At 46.6% G+C, this 17,636-nt stretch overlaps 1 protein-coding gene across 1 annotated transcript in view; it reads left to right on the forward strand.

The window, feature by feature from the left end:
• The first annotated feature begins 1,234 nt into the window (after positions 1 to 1,234).
• Positions 1,235 to 17,636, forward strand: part of LOC131269336 (netrin-1-like) — an 83,508-nt gene continuing 67,106 nt past the window's right edge. Inside the window, exon 1 of the mRNA XM_058271687.1 lies at positions 1,235 to 2,573. Coding sequence (XP_058127670.1) covers positions 1,235 to 2,573 — 1,339 coding nt within the window. The remainder of the gene's footprint in view (positions 2,574 to 17,636) is intronic.

Below are 17,636 nucleotides of genomic sequence, written 5' to 3' on the forward strand. Positions count from 1 at the left end.
TGGTGAGAAAAAACCTTGAACTAGAATAAACCGAAGCGAAAGGGAGCTAGCGGAAAAGAAGTTCAGATGAAAAGGGAGAGGGAGCGAAAAGTGAGTGCAAAAGAAACAAAACCACGGTGAGTTCCGATGCCAGGACGAATGGTTGAGGAAACAAAAAAGGGGAAGTGAGTTGGCAACAAACGGTGCGCGCCCCTTCCCCAACCCGGATGCTGCAGATGCTGGACGATGAGAAAGGGAAAATTGCTCATCTACGAAATTCGCCTTCATCCTAGCAAGGACGAGCGAGCGCTCCTTCGGGGCTTACGGCGTCGCTCTCCCGCAACCCGATCGAGTTGGGAGAGTGTTTGATGCCGAAAAATCCCGAAGCAAACGCCATGTCGCCATGTTGTCCTTTCCGGCTTTTGTTGTTGTCCTGTTGGGTTCTCTCACGCGAAAACCTAACATAAAAAATCCTCAGTACTTGGATGCTATATGGTAGCAACACTCATTGGGCCATCCACCTCCTCTTCCTCTTCCTCCACCTCCATTGCCACCCGAGAGTGAGGATGGCAAATTTCTCTCGACAACCACGAGCCGTCTGGTTGGAAAACGCGACGACTCCGACGCAGGAAACTCCGATCCTGCGATTCCTCCTACCGCTTCGCCTCACGTTCTTCCTCGCGAGTGTCCTTTTGGCGGTCCTCCGTCCAGCGGTCGTCATCGTCGTCGGAGTTCCCCGAAATACCCGCCACGGTCGTTGTACGTGGGTTCATGGGAACGCGTGCTCGCCGAAAAGCAGCTCGAAGTCAGTCAGTCGGCAGCCGGTACACGCGTTCGTCCGCTTTTTTCACCAGCTCTCGCGGCACCTTCCTTTGTCGCTGATCCTTCGCGGGATCGGAGATTTCGCATCTTCCCGTCTTTTGGTACGGTGTTCGGTGTGTTTGTGTGTCTTGAAGTGAGGAATTGTGGAAACCACGCGGATAAGGAGAGAACTTCGGGAGATCCCTTGCGGATCAATCGGTTTGATGTGTGCGTAGTTTGTGCGATCGTCAGGAGAGCAGGAAGCACGATCGTACGCTTCCGGATCTGTCACAGCTTCCCGAGATCCACCGGGTGTGAGATCTTTCGAGAAGAGGACGCATAAGAATAATAAGTACGAAGTAGAGAGAGGTTCAGAATTTCAAAAGTAGCGATATCCAATAAAATTGGAGAATTTTGGATAGCGAGGAACTAAGCGTGCAGTGCCCGGTGTGAGATGTACGGTGTCGGTGTGTCGGTGGCGTCCCTGCTGGTGTCCCTGCTGAGCGTCCTCAGCGTCACGCCAGTCAGTCCGGGCGCCCTCGATGGCACGCTCGACGGGGGTGTCTTCTCCAAGCACGCGTCCTACGACCCCTGCTACGACGAGGATCGTCCGCGGCGTTGTCTGCCGGACTTTGTGAACGCCGCCTTCGGCATGCCGATCGTGGCGTCATCCACCTGCGGCCAGCGGGGCCCGGAGAGGCTGTGCGATATTGCCTCCGGGCAGCCGCGTCCCCGCTGCCTTCAGTGCGATATGGGATCGGCGCGCAAACGCTACCCACCGGTCGCGCTGACCGACGTGAACAACTCGAACAACGTCACCTGCTGGCGCTCGGAGCCGCTCCGATCAGCCACGTCCATCAACGATCCACCGGATAACGTGACGCTGACGCTGTCGCTCGGCAAGAAGTACGAGCTGACGTACGTCAGCCTAACGTTCTGCCCGGGCGCCACCAAGCCGGACTCGATCGCCATCTATAAGAGTGCGGACTTCGGCAAGTCCTGGCAGCCGTTCCAGTTCTACAGCTCCCAGTGTCGGCGGGTGTACGGTCGGCCGAACCGGGCGACGATCACGCGCGCCAACGAGCAGGAGGCACGCTGTACCGATGCCCACCGGCACGGTGGAGTCGAACCGGGCGGTTCCGGTGTGTCCCGGATCGCGTTCAGCACGCTCGAGGGTCGCCCGTCCGCGCCAGATTTCGACTCCTCGCCCGTCCTGCAGGACTGGGTGACGGCCACCGATGTGCGGGTCGTGTTCCACCGGCACCAGATGCCCCCGGACGACTCCTCCGAGGAGTCGTGGTTCCGACAGAACGGATCACCCCAGGTACCACCGTCGTTCCGCCGGCAGCCGCGCGACCTCCTGCTGCCAGAAACACCTTTCTTCCCCGAGGCAAGTTCCACCACCTCCGACTACCTGCTGGAGGACTTCTTCAGCAGCAGCAGCAGCAGCAGCAGCAGCTTCCTGAGCACCACCCAACAACAACCAACCACAACCACTCCGGTGACCACCGCGTCCATCAAACCGGCGCAGCTGCAACCGTCCACCGGTGGGCAACTCCGGGCCGGTTCGCTGTCGCGCCTCTTCCACCACTACGCCGTGTCGGACTTTGCGGTCGGCGGGCGATGCAAGTGCAATGGGCACGCGTCCCGCTGCCTGCCGACCGGCAAGGAGGGCGAGCTGAGCTGCGACTGCAAGCACAACACGGCCGGCCGGGACTGCGAGCGCTGCAAGCCGTTCCACTTCGATCGGCCCTGGGGTCGCGCGAACGCTCGCGATTCCAACGAGTGCAAAGGTAAGGCGACCCAAAACCCCGGCAGGACTAATCACCCAGCCACTACACACACACACACTCACACACCGAGGGCAATGGGGCGGAGGTATGGGAAATGGGAAAAAATTGGAACAATCTGTTACCTCGTACCGTTGGACGATGCCCGGGTTACGGTTGTTTGCCGCTCGCACAAGCTGCCTCAAAGAGGATTAAGGCCCCGACAAACGCACGCATTTGTCTTCGGGGTGAATTTAATTGTCCTTCCGCTACGACGAGGGTGTAGAGCCGTGTGCGGAATTACGGTAGGCAAAAGGGCCACAAACTGGGAAACAACCATTTGTGCGCTCGTCCTCGCACTGGATGGTTGTACCGGAGTTGGGAACCTACTCCGTATTGGTCAAAAGCCAAAACCCCTCGAATTAACGAGGGGTTACATTTGTCCAGTTCATTGGGACAGCTGGGTGCTTATAAAGATGTTAAGAATGGTTCTGAAATAGGTTCCAGTTCACAAAACTGAAACAAGCTTGCAAACGTATGAAATAATCAAAACTGAAGATTCGTCAGGGAGCGACTCCTGAACTAGAAGAATCTCCTACGAAGCTTCACAACTAAGAAATTTGTTCCAGTTTTTCAGTTTCGCTTATCATCTCCCTGCACATGAGTCAGTAGAATACTACTGTTGATTGCATTAATTCCTCACGGAGAGTTTTAGCAACTGGATTTGTATCCTTAACAGAGATTTCAATATCAAAAGATTGAATAAGCTAGTTAAAGAGTTGCTAGTCGCCACAATGATTCGAATCCCTAGGATGGAATCGAATCCGATGCAAGGATTTGGAACTTAAGAGTGAGTAAAAGAGTTACTAGTAGCCACAGAGATTTGAATCCGGAATTGGACCCCAATTAGGGGTCCAAATCCCATTCAGGGATTAAAATCTCCAGACTCGAATCCCATGAGAGTAATTGAAAGAGTGAATAAACATGAGAAAAACAATGTTCAAGACGCTTCTAAATCTGGTAGTGATTATAATTCCAGTTTAGTTAAATGTCTATAGCGACTTGTATTATATACTCACTCTTGGGATTCGGAATGGTGCAGCCATTAGCAACTCTTCTATTCACTCATTCATCCATTTGGAATCCCAATTCCGGTAAGGATTCAAATCACCGAGGGTAACTAATGAATCCTTTATCTCGGTTTTAAACGCAAAAGAGTTATTCAACGATTCAAACCATCGTGATGATTGTTCCGTCTGAATCAAATCTTTCAAAAGAGTTGCTATTCTCATCTACTACTTCCTGCCTCTAATTTCTAAGTCGTAGTAAAATTCTGCAAATCGTAGAAATTGGACTCTTCCACCCGAATCTTTGCTGATTCACGAATCTTTGCAATCATGATTCATTAATCTTTGAACATTCAATAATCGTTAAGGATCCACAGTCAGGAGGGGCATTTGAAAACTTTTTTGCTACATGCACGATTATAATGCCAAGGCATGTCGCTAGCCATTAGGCTACGGTGCTTACTCGAACCGCACAAAACAAAACACGAATAAAAGCCAAAGCGTAGCGTTAATCTACCATTCGGCTTTTGCACACGCGACGATAAATCAACCAGCGTCGGCTATCAGCTGGCAAATTTGTTATAAATCAGTCACCACTAGCGGCGATAAAGCAAAAAAAAGAAACTACGGGCAGGTAAAGCCCAGAGTAGTGTACTAGCACGAGCAGTCGTTGTCACCCTGTACGCCCCGGAGATCATGTTCCTGGCAGATAGCGCTGCCAGGTCGTGCCGTGTGCGCGACTCGTGATGTAGCGAAAAACAAGCGGTAGTTGAGCGGTTGATTTGTGTTGGCGGTCACTCCCGACTCCTGCGGGCTGTCCGAGCTGCGAAACGAAACGCCTGTGCGCCAAAGCGTGGCCGGTTTGACCTACACGCGTCCTTCGGGAAGTGTCACGGGTCCCTCGATTCCGGTCTATTCGAGTGTAATTGATTAACTTGCAGTACCCTCCACAACCCCATCTGGCACCCTCTTCATGTGGCGCGTTCCAACGGTTGGGGCGATAACGTACCACGACATCCAGTCGCATTCAATAGCGTATCAATCCCCCTTCGCTGTCACTGGCAGGTTCAATATCTATATCCCACCCCCTTCTGGGACGCAAGAAGGATGCGTGGCAACGGACCGGGAAGGGAAGTTTTTTAATTATTCGCTTCAGTTGCACCGACAACCGTCAAGAGTCGCTGAGATTCACCGTGGCGGCAGGAGTAGCGAGTCACCGACGGGCGAACCTGTTTCCAAAAAGTACCTTTCCCCCTGCACAGTGCAAAACAACCAGGAGGGTCAAGGTTTCGACGCTCGCCGGATTTGGTAAAGAGCTGCCAACAAACCCTCCTTATAAACCCAGAAGAACTAGCAAACCCGAGAGCCTCCAGGATGAGCTAGTTTCAACGCGGAAACGTGTTTCTTCGACCGTGCCTTTGAAACTTAAGACGTCTTGCAGTATCAGGATAGCGAGTGTGTACCGGGAATTTGGAAGATTGGCACCTCACTGGCTCAGATTTGGGCATTGTTTCGTTTGCGTTTGTCTCACAACTGATTCCTTTTATCCCGATTTAGCTGGAAGTATCCAATGCAGTATAACACAGGCAACGCCACCTACAAAACTTTCGTAAGCAATTTTCAAAGTTGATAAATGTATTACGCAGTCATGTAACGCTTTCAGCTCTGCTTCCTAAGTTATGGCCTCTTGTCAAAAAAATCACTCCTTTACAGTAGAATGTTACGAAATGCTTCTTGCACAACACAGACTTGAAATATAGTTTGTTGCCACCTATCTTTGCCCCTTACCAGTGATTGAAATCGCTCACCAACTTTTGCCCCTTACGCAACTGAGTTTGTCTCTAACTCATCAGCTTCATGTTCATCTGGCCTCGACTCCTGATTTTATTTTACCAACTTAAAAATGTTGTTATTACGAATGAACGTAAATATGAAGACTATTGTTTGTACTTAAAACTGTTTCATGAAGCTACCTAGAAGAACTAAGTGAACCAGCTTTGTTATCAAGTTCAAAAGTACTGACACATAATTTGAAAAATACACGACAGCGACTGTTAACAAACCAAACACATGGCGTTTAGCACCTATGAAAATAAGTTTATATCCCCGACTACACTGATGCGTAAACAAAAATATACTTCAATAATCGTTTAAAAAATTATACTATTATAAATTGGCAAAAGTTAGTTTTAAAGCACAAATAAATCAATGTAATTTGTTGTTGCGGTGTAATTACCTAGGAAAACACACAATTACCATTTTTATTTTAATGTTTTTGTCAAGTTAGAGACAGAGACTGAAGAGCTAGTTCAAAACTTGGTGCATTAGAGACAACAAAACCTGCTCTGAAGATAAAATTGCGTGTCTGTAACTGCTGAACACCTATCAGCTCCATCCTTCCGTTAACCAACATTTTGGAATTCATCGCAAGTCCTTTAAAACCACATTCATCTCATTAGTATACGGAGTGGAGCAGGCAATGAAGGTTCGTGCTAAAATATGCCTGTTTCGATCGGTTTTGGTTGATAACGGGCGAGTCTTTATGGCACCCTTGTTTACCAATGCCATTAGACCTAATCGGCTGCTCCAGACAACCAGTTGTCGATTTCAATTCCGATAGATTAAAATATTTAAAAGGAGGGCGAAATTATTTTTTTGGCAAGAGTATCAAACATGTCGCTGAACGACCAAAGAAAGTAGACCGCCAGAAGAGGGGGTTTGCGAATGTCAACTGTAAGCTAACTCCTTGGAGTGGATCGACGGGCACGGAACCAAGGAAAAGGAACCAGTGAATGTATGAGCGCTCCCTTACCAACCGTTCTTTGGTTCTACTTTCCTTCCTGAGCGGCTGAGCCTTACTTACCGAAGAAGGGACTATCGCCAACTCTCAATTGGATAGAAAAGTTGGATCCTCGCATTCGCAACAACTTTTTTTTTTGTTGTGTTTCCCTTCCTTTCCATCCCGTTATGTCGCCAACTTTTCGTTTTCTCCTAACCTTCATCAGAAGATTCTCATAAGCAAGTTAAACAGCAGTAAAGAGGAGGATGGGGCGTGGAAAGAAAAAACATCTAAAACCTCCCGCACACTGTTGCGAGGTAGATTAGAGCACCCTAGCACGAGTGGAGGGTTCTTGGGGACGCGGGGGTTTTCCATACTTCGATACCGGACGACCGGTCGGTTTCCATTATTCAACATCGGCGAGGACGAAAAAAAAAACAAAAATGGCGAGAGCAAAAACCAGTCCGGCGAAAGAACAAGATTGATTGTGACGGCGATGGAGAGCGACGCACGCAACGATGTAAATAAATGATCCCACACCCGCGCTCGAGAGAAAGGAAAAGGATATGTCATTGGATCGGAACCACAAGCCCCCCCAAGTATTCGCCAATGAAAAACCTATAATCGAAAAGTCGGAAAACGGAGCAGTTTAGAAGCAATTATATACAAAGGTTGATTTTTTTTTGGGTGCCATTTTGAAGTAGTACTAGTAGTAGAAGTTCAATTCGATGGAGTTGGCAAATTGGTTTTCCCTTCGGTGAATTTTCCGCTGGTTATTGTTTTGATGTACAGCAGAAATTCGTATGCGACCAACACACAATGGACGCTTTTAAGTAAAACCGGGATAAGTTTTTTTTATATCAATTGTTTCATATGTTTGCGAACTGTATTTTACAATTGTTTTGTGTGAAATTTATACTTGAAAGAGTAATCCCGGCCAAAAGAGTAAGATCCAAGAAAAGAAAGAGTAAATCCAGCCAATCTCACAAGAAGACGCTATATGCTATGGTGACTAGCTATTAAGTACATTTCACATTTCATTCATACGTTGTGTTCGATTGAGTAATTTATTATTATTTATCAAATGATTTACTTTATTTTCTTGTATCTTACAAAAATACTAAAATAGTAAAACACGATTTCTAAAAGGTAAAATAAAGCTTGTCATGGCTAGTTTATTATTATCACGATATCTCCTAGTGAGACAAGGCATCTCTCCGAAGACAGTGTTACTATTATCGAAAGAAATGGGCACCACCCAAGAGTGGAGTCAGAATCCAGTAATTCGTTTTAAGAATCTCTTTCAGTTTGAGAGTCTTCTTATTTCTGAATTTGATTTGAAGTTTTAGATTTATTTTTAGGTTTCTGTTTTTAGTCTTTGCCTATTACGGGTTGACTACTTCAACCTGTGTACTCGTACAACAGTACGTTTTGTATAATATTTAGATAGAATCAAAAGCCTTTTCCTTTAAAGACACATAAAATATCTTTCCAAAACAGACTTTTTCATAAAAATAGGATCAAAATTGCAAGAGTTATAAACATACAAAGATGGTTGGTTCGATTGTGCAATGTCAAAACAAAACGGTTCAAGGAAAGGTTCTAAAACCTGTTTTTAGCCCTTAAATTTTAGATTTTTCTTTTCTCCAAAACTGGAAAAAGGATTCAAAAAATGGAGAAAGTAAAATCCAAGATTCAATATTTAAACACGCACAATTTGTCGCATTTTGACTCAAATTGGATTAAACAAAGATGAAAGGAAGTAAATAAAGCTTTGAAGAAGCGTTTGTGAAGAACGACGGGAGCAAATACAACTTTGGCACGATCTTCCAAACGGTGATGCGCTCGGGCGATAAAGGTACCGATGATTTTAATTGGTACTTGTTGCCACTTCAAAGCCATTTTCCAGCAGGGAAAAAAGGAAAGTTACTTCCCGATCAGGATGCGCTCCGTTGCACTTGCGTTTATTCGCCCGGTTTTGATTTCTCTCTCCCTTCGGAACCGTTTTCGATCCGACGGCGATGTGTAGTGAAGGCCTTCGCTGGAAGGTTACATGATTCACGACCCCCGTCCTTCTACCACCAGCTCCACAGGTGGGGAGGAAAATGCATGGAAAAGGCGTGCGCGACCAATATCTCGCTGATTGACAGCATGTAGCGCAGCCTTCACCGTCGGGGTTTGTAAGCGGGTAATTGTTTTAAGATTTCCAGATCGAGATCCTGTTGCTGCCCGCATCTTTGCCTCCACATGAAAATGGATCTCCCCCCTCCTCCTTTCTCCCTCTTCTTACTATCTATTCCTTTCGCCTCCAAATTCAAAATCGAGATCGCGCAAACATGCGGAAGGCGTCACGGAGTTGGCCTACCTATCGGGAGGCGGAGGAAGGGAGCAAACGCCGTAACCTCCCTCCCCACTAACACATTAGGAGGCTGGAGCTACCTTACCACCTCCCCACCCGCAACGGTGTCGGATTACAATCGATCAAACTAATTCAAAATACATGTTAGATGAAAATGATTCATTTCGATTCATTTCGCCTCGGCAAACCCCGCGATCATCGACACGATACGTTGTTGTGTTCCCCCCCCCCCCCCCCCTCCTCCCCTCCTCACCACCACACCTCATCGTCTTAGTTTGGTGTGTGTATGTTGTTTTAAGAAACAGTTAAGCGGACGGATTCGCTGCCAAAGGAAACCACAAACCAAACCAACAATTTTGCGAATGGAAGAGAATCGAAATTTCCAAACAAAATAAACTAAATTCATCATCAAGCATGAGGTCCTGAGGAAATCTCGAGCGCGAGAGGGGCCCGGGTTGAAAACCTAAGAAACCACTTAAATTATCTGTCACTTATATTTTTCACTTTTGGCGAGCGAGAATAAATATGTTTGTTCTAGTTAGATTTTCGGTTTACTTTGATATTGTTTTATTGGCCTTTAAAAACTTGATAGAATATGTTTTCTTTTGCATTGTTTCGGTCTAATCTTTCCTTTTACATTTCCGATTCACTTGCCAAAGTATGTATTGTTATATCCATACAATGTATTTTCTTCGTTGGATTTAATAATAACTAAAATAATTGCCCTTCTAATAAAATATCCACTATTAACAAAATAATAGATTTTAATGCGATTGAAAAAGAAGAAAAGAATAGAATTATCGGAGAAAAGTTTGAAAAATGCGATTACCAACAGAAAATTATTTTGTCGGCCCGGGTTCAGGATTTGGAGGCTGTGATGAACAGAAAGATTCAAATAGTTACAACTTATTTGTACTTGTTTGGATTACTTCGGTGAATATGACGAGTTTTTGAAGTTACATATAAAACAACATGCAAATAGCCGATAAGGAAACGTGAATTACCTAACAGCTCAAACTGATGGGGAGTATGTAGAAAAAAATGGAAATCGAACTCCGATCGTAAATAATGAAGCAAATCAAAACGGCTTCAAACTACAGCACTTTTTGACATTTGTCACCTGTGTTTCCCATATGAATCAACTAACATTCGTTATCAGATATGAATCCGAGTTGGGAAAAGTAACAGAACACTTTTTTGAATTTATTCTTATTGACAAACATAAAAGTTTGACAACTGTATGACAATGCTGCAAACAAGTTGAATGGATTACAAGCTCTTATAAAACAAATATGTCTGGAGGGCCCCGATTACCCTACGTTCTATAGTCGCAGTATGATGAGCTACCAGAGGTTTCTCTAAAAAAAAATGCGTGACGTTAGATATAGTTCACGTCGTGAGTTCGAATGCAATCTCCTGAGCAGCTCCCCAACATCCGATATAGCTTTAGGAGTAAGTGAACCCAACATTCCCACAAATATATTCTTTTTGTACCTAAAGAGGTATCATTAAGAGCTAGAACTCAACGCATGTTTGGTTATCCGGAATCGGGCTACGTCGAAATCGGTTGTCATCGGACCAGAGGCGTGTGTGTGTGTGTGTTTGTGACACGGAGCGCGCCAGATGAAAGTGATAATGTGGTGGCGCGCAACAATGGCACGTAAAGCGTTCCGGGCAATGGAAACACGACAGGAACAAGCATCCATTAGCAGCCCGTCGCGATCCCCGGTCGCCCTCCTCCGCACCTTTTTTTAAGTGGATTGTGTATCCATACATCCCGTGTGCATTTTTGTGTGCGTATGTGTGGGCGCGGGGTGGGGGGATGTTGATCGGTTTCCCAAAAACCAGTTTTCCAGCGGCAGCCTGGTGCGGTTGCTTTCGGGTGGCCCGGTTTCACGGCCCGAGTGCGTGTGCTCCGGAATGCGAGCCAGGGCCCCGACCGACACCCGGTGTGTCGACCCAACATACACACACACACACACACACACACGAACCGGGGTTCTGGACATTAGGAATGTTTTATGCACGCGCCCCGGAACACGCTTCGCTTCGAGCCGAGGGTAAAACCATCGAACCCATTCGGACTTCCAAGGACCTATATAAAGGACCCTTTTCGTTCCACAAGCCCGGTTTTACGATGATGAGTGAAGTCCAATATCCCCCCGTGGATAAAGACGAACACCTCCAGCCTTTTTGCTGAGGCGTCGTTGTGGGGTGAAAGTCGTTCATTAAAAATTAAGAAAAACCCAGGCACGACGTTCTTCCCAAACATTTGCCACTGGGAAGGTGAGGAAGAGTATTGAAGAAAACGAGTAAATACTAAATAAAGTACTAAATACTGGTATATCCGTGAGACTTCCCGGGAGTTGGCACGTTTGGTTGCATGCGAACGTAATATAGTGCCGGGTACTCTACTGTCTACGAGAACCGAGACTGACCTGCCTAGTTCTGTGCATTCCCAAAGTACCGCCTCAAATCTAAAGTTCAGGAGTTCGGGTCGTACGATTTCCGGCGCACGAGAAATAATTGAGATGGGATTTGCTGAAGTGTCGCTTTGGTATTTGAAAGACGACGCACCGAAGGGGAGAGAGAAAGGGAGTGATATTTTAACATATACAGAGACAGGGATATATGAACAGTTCGGTGAGGGATCTCGTCACTTTTACGAGGGATCAGGTCACCTAATTCCGGTACTATAACTTTCCCCGATGCTTTATTTTAATGCCTATCAAAAACCCGGCGTGAGCGTTGCAAATCAAGGATCATTCGGTACCGGTTCCGTTCACCTGAGCCTGGGCTGCCTCGATTTCATTTTATGGAAACGGTCACAACAACAACAACAACAACAACCGTAAGGTTAATTTTTCCAACTGCCAAGGGAAGGGGAAAGCAAATAAAAAACAAAGTCGGGAAACAATGAACGCAGAGCAGCCGTTGAGCGAATGGGGGGGGGGGGGGGGGAGGGGGGGGGGCATATTCGCACACAGCCACAAACAACCTTCTGCATACACACACATACACACAAACGCCGACTCTTGCTCGAAGGCATGCGGAAAAGGAACTCAAGGTTTTTCCCCGGCATTTTCGCAGATAAATCTCACTTCATCATTCAAATCATATTTCTTCGCGGCGGGAATGGAAAAGGACCTGCCGGGAAATTGGGTGTGCGTGGGAGGCGGGAAACGGGGCATTGGAGGAGGGTTGCACAAACCGCCTCCGGGAGGAAGGGCGAGCGGTTGCGCGTTTGTATGCGTAAAGGAATTGCTTTCCCCGCGTCAGATGCACACGCGGCCCCTTTCCGGGAAAATTTGCCGCTTTTTCCACATTTCCGGAAGTGAGCAAAAAAGGGAAAAAAGTAATGGGAAAACGGTGAACGGATGGGAATCAAATTAAAGCTAAAGCGATGCGTGTGCGTTTGTGGGGTGTTTTGATTAAATTTATTTAAAGAAGACGAAGGAATGGGAATGGAAAAACAAGATCGTGCGAAGGGAACACGAAGGGTTTTTTTTTTCTTATTTGGTTGGGATTTCTCCGGTGCGGTGGGGTAGGGATTGGATGGAAAATCTTCTGTCGGAGGGAAAAATAGGGAAAATGAAAAGGCAATCGGTTGCGCTCAAGTCTGTTTGTGTCCGAGCGTCCCAAGGAAAACGTAGCTGCAGGAACGGTTTTTCCTCCGTCGCTTGACATCAACATCAGCGTAAACTGTTACAACCAAACCCTCCCACCTTTTCCCCTCCCCCTCCCAACCGGTGGAATCTGCCATTTAATGCATTCTTTCTGCCTTACTTCATCCATCATTTCGCCTCCGGGCGGGCGGGCTCGTCCACTTCCGCATTGGTTCCGGGTTTTGCGCTGGAAGGTGGAAAACCTTCCGGAAAGAGAGTAGGAGAGATGATACTTGCCACGCTCGCCCCCCACGCACCCACCCCGCGACCCGCGGGAAAGCTTGCCGATGCTGGTATGTCGATGAATTTTAATAACCATTAGGAATTTATGACTTCATGATGGACACATAACTGAGGGCTGGGCGGGGGTGGTGGGCACGATTTTTCCCCAGCTCGGGAAATCATTTCCATCTCGGAAGAAGGTTTTGTACCGACGGATGTTTCGAGTGGGTGCTGTTATTTTCAATTACTCCGGTATCTGGACGCTCTGGAGGCGGTTTTTTTCCCCGGAAAAATCCTTTCTCTCGGGACGGGTGGAAAATGCCGATCGGTCAGATGAAGTTTTGCGTTCGTGCCGGACTCCCTTCTTTTTCCCCAACCCCCGGGGAGGGCACAACACTCCATCTGCTACCATCAATCACTCGAGTTTTTATTTTTTATTTCCGGAATGAGGAAAAAGGGCACGCAGAAAAAAAAATGAAAATCAATCGTCCATGGAAAAGCGAAGCGGGTTGAAGAAAATCACACCCCCCCCCATTCACTCGGAGAGCTGTCTTGGGTGGATCAAAACACCAAACACCCAAAAGCAAAAACTCAACTTCACTTGATATAAATCGGGCTCGAAGGTTTTTCTCGGTTTTTCCGAGCACCGCGAAAGTGTTGTGTGAAAAAAAAATCCATTTAACAGGAAATTTTTTATTAAAAAAGGCGCGTACAAAAGAAAAACAAAAAGGCGACAGGAGCCAACACTTTCGGTCAGTAAATCCATCTCAATCATAAGGTGATTATAAAGTCAGCGCAAAGCTTTTCCCAACCCTCTTTGTCTTTGTCTGAGTAGCTAGAAGAAAACAAAAAAAAACAGGAAGGCAAGGTTTTCCACGACTCGCAACCATACGTCTAGACCAGCCGGCAGATGAATGATTACCTTGGCTCGCGCATTATGCATGCATTAGGTGAAAAGCTTCGTAGAAAAACAAAAGGCACATTAAAAAAAAGGAAAATTTTACACGAAAAAAGTGACAGCTAGCTTCGGGAAAAGTGCTTCGGAAGGGGCTGCACTCCGTTCAGTTTTTCTCGTCGATCGATTGTAATAATGAACAGGGAAGAGGAAAAGCAATACGATCAGGGATACAAATAAGACAAGTAAAGAAGGAAACCTCTTTTTTCGACTCGACTAAAATAAATCTATGGAAAACCCCGAGTGAAAACCCCGGGCAAAAGAAAACTCCCGCGAAGGGAAGGCTGGTATGTGGAACGGAATCTGCAACAGTTTGACACGACTAAAGTGAAACATGGACGCCGCACACACCGAAAGGAAAACCCTTCGCACACAGCCGAGGGAAAACAAGCTGGCCGCAATGCAGGTTGCTGCACGTGTGTGCGTGTATGTGTGTGCGTGTGTGCGTGAGTGAACCGGGACGATAACCGGATACTAATGAAAAGCAAACAGAAAACCCCGCCGGTGCGCCAGGATTTTCGCCAATCATTTCCTCGCACCGCGCGCAACGCAGGTTTGAATGGGCTTCGGCAAACAAAACAAAACACAACCAAACCAAAGGAAAAGGGTTCATCAGCAAACACACACAGAGGCAGGTCGAGCACGAGTCCGGGCGCGAGTTAGTTAGGGATAGTTTTATCCGTAATCTAATTTCCCGGTTTGTTTTGGCTCGAGCATTTCGTGACTTTTCCCATTCGCAAGCGTCTATTTCACGTCGAGGGGACGGCGTAGTTTGCTTTCCCCGATTTTCCGCTTCTTTCCGGGCGAATTAGAAAAGCGAGACCGACAGACGGTGCCACCACCGGGCGGCTCGGAGGCACGGTTGACGGTGAAGGATGTTAACTTACGGCAGCATTTCGTCAGTTTATGAAGAACGCTTTTCGAGACCAAGAGCACACGTTTGTGTGGGTGACTTTCACAGATGTCCAAACGTTGAAAAGCCTAAGGGTAAACATTAATTCCAGCAGTTCCTTTCTTCCCTAGAATTGATTTGATAGATTATTTAAATCAGTCTTTACTAAACTTTTATTAAATCGTGAAAACATCTTAAAAACACTTGAAACCTGTTGAAAACACAATACTAAGAAGTAGAGAAAGGATAGGCAAAACGCACATCCTGAAATGGAAATTTCTCATAACAAAGAAAAACACCTCAAGGATGATCAAGACTTCTCTTTTCCGCATTTCAATTGCCATAAACATCCCTGGACTTCAGGACTTCAAACCTTTTCTTCAGCGCTGTCAACTTTGACGTTTTGCGAAACGCTATAGATGTCAAATAGAGCTCGTACACCTTTCATAAATAATTAAAGAGCATACGCTACTTCGGACTGCATTATGCATACTGCTCCAGTGTTTACATTCTGTCCTCGGCTGAGAGCGTTTTGTGTTTCGACGAGGATGTTTGGTTTGCTTCTACATCAATAATCTACGAATGAAGGAACCCAACCTTTAGTTTCCCTTTGCTTGTATTGATATTTGAGATAGATATACGGTGTCATGACAATTTGTATGTCAAACTTTATTGAAAAAACGCAAACTTCTCAAACGAAAATGAACATATTTGTTTGATTCATATATTCTACCTTAACTTTTGAGAAGGATATTGCCCTAGCTATCTATATCGCCCCCATTTGCCCTAAACTGTTCGGATGTACAAGAATTACAACTGAGAACCCCTGAAATCACCACAGAAACCTATGATTCGCCACACAATTCGTAACCGAAATCATAACTCTCCAAGGACTCTGAGAGAGTCTAGTAGGAGAAGTCAACAATAAAAGCTATCCTTGAAAGCGGCCACCGAACGAATCCTTTCAATCCAGTCAGCTGCAATCGAAAAGAATAGCAGCATAACATCCCGCCCCGCTGCGAAAAAGGATAACAATGAACGTGTATGTTCGTGTATGTGACCACGGCCAAGATCTGGGAGGTCCTTTTTGGCATTCCGACCGACGAAGAGAAGAGTCCCACGGGTGGCCAACGGACGGTCGCTACTGCCGAGGGTCCCTCGACCACAAACAGACCCTCCGTGTTGTCCTTTGTGTCTCGTTGTCTCCATTTGTTTGTTTGCTCCTCGGCAAGCTGTTTGGAAGCGCTATTCCCCGGGAATCCATGGCAGCTTCCTTTGGTGAACGGTTGGTTTTGCGTTGGCGATTGTGATGCCGATTGTCTTCTGTGTTGATGTTTTTCCTACCAATTCTTCACGTTGTTGTTCGGCTGCAGCGGGTGGGACGAAAAGTAGAATCAGTCCATCAAGGGCTACAAAGTTTGTGGCAACCGTGAAACGACCCGCGGGGACGCACCATGAATTGGAAAAACTTTATCGATTGTACGATGTTATGCCGCAGCAACCAACGTGAAGCGAGCGTTCTTCAACTCAGGAAACATGTTTTAAGATAGCTGGAGGGAACAATTAGCCTACCGAACGGTTTAATTAACACTCGGAAAGACCAGAAGTCTCCTAATTCTCATAGGTTCCCAAAGAGAACCAAAGATCCGCTCCGTTTGTCGTGAAGTCTTACTTTTATGCCGATTCTTAAAAGCAAGAGAAATTTGTAACACCATCTTCTTCGTCATTCGTAGTCTAATTCCTTAAAGAACAATCTCTGAAGGAGGCTAGACTATATCCCAAATGGCAATAACGATCATGTTAAGGGTTGTATCAATATCGTACAGATGGGTTGGTGAGGTTAGGTTGGCTCCACTTCCCCTTTGTACCAGTCTATGATGAAACTCAGAAGACTCTGTCGAATTCCAACTATGGGCTAAAGCTGACACAAAGCGGATATATAAGAACCATCTAATAAACTGACAGTTCAAAAGTCTTTTGGCATTTGGATGATATTCTCATGAATTCTGGGAATCGTTCAGAATTTAAATTATCAAACAGTTCCAAACTAGTCTACGGTGAAACTCATAAGACTCTACAGAATTCCAACTATGGGCTTAAGCTGACATAAAGCGGATGTACAAGAACCATTGGTTCTAATAAACTGACAGTTCTCTTTGGGCTATTGATGATATTCACATGAATTCTGGGACGTCCAGAATCGTTCAGAATTTAAATTATCAAACAGTTCGAATCCCAAACAAGTCGGAGGGAACCAAACGGGACGGCAGAGGGTTATTTGATAACCTCATATGTCTCAGTCCCATAGTGACCCTCTCGGTAGCTAATATATCTCGCAAGCGCTGCGTGAATACGTTAGTGGAAGTTATTTATCTTTCGCTGTCGCTTGCCCGCAGTCGATTCCGGAAGCCGGTGAAGGCACCTTCCACTCCGCAGCCAACGGTCGGGCAGCAGCATCAAATATTTGCCCAGCGGCAATCAATAAACTGCATTCGATTCCGATTGTGACAAATATTTGACGGTGTGTGCTCGCACGCCTCCGGGGCACCCGGAGTGCCTTTCTGGTGATGGATCTTCGGGCCCCATCGTCGACGTGCTCTCGACGTGTCCAGCACCGATCGGTGATAGACGAACAATATTCGAGGGTCGCCCCGGTTTCGGACGTGCCCCGGGTTGGACGTGGTCATTAGTATCTGCCAGTTGCAACTGATTGCTTCCGGTCGCTAGAGGCGGCGAGAGCGAACTCCCGAGACTCCCCGAGGTGGGGATTGATTTACCTCCTTCAGAGCGTTCGGAACACCGTCCGGAATGGGATTAATTTCTCCGGCCCGGGACACTACCCGGGAAAGTTCAAACGGTTCCGTCTCAGGAGCTCGAGAAGTCCGGATCCAGCAAAAGTTCACCGACAAGCTGCCGGTGGTGCAACAACACACCGAGTGGGGATTGTCCACATCATGCCCAGGAGCTTCAGGCGAGGAGGTTGCGAAACGAGAAACCAAAAAACCTTCCCCAAAGGCCTCGGCGATTCTGAAACCTGGTGCATTAAGATCGACATAAAATTGAATGAGACCTCCAGTAAGAACCTACCATGCACCGTTTGCGCTCCTGAAGGCGCTTCTCTCCGTTAGAAAGCGTCCGTACCGTCTTC

This window comes from Anopheles coustani, chromosome X (assembly GCF_943734705.1).
Source record: "Anopheles coustani chromosome X, idAnoCousDA_361_x.2, whole genome shotgun sequence".
Lineage (NCBI taxonomy): Eukaryota > Metazoa > Arthropoda > Insecta > Diptera > Culicidae > Anopheles > Anopheles coustani.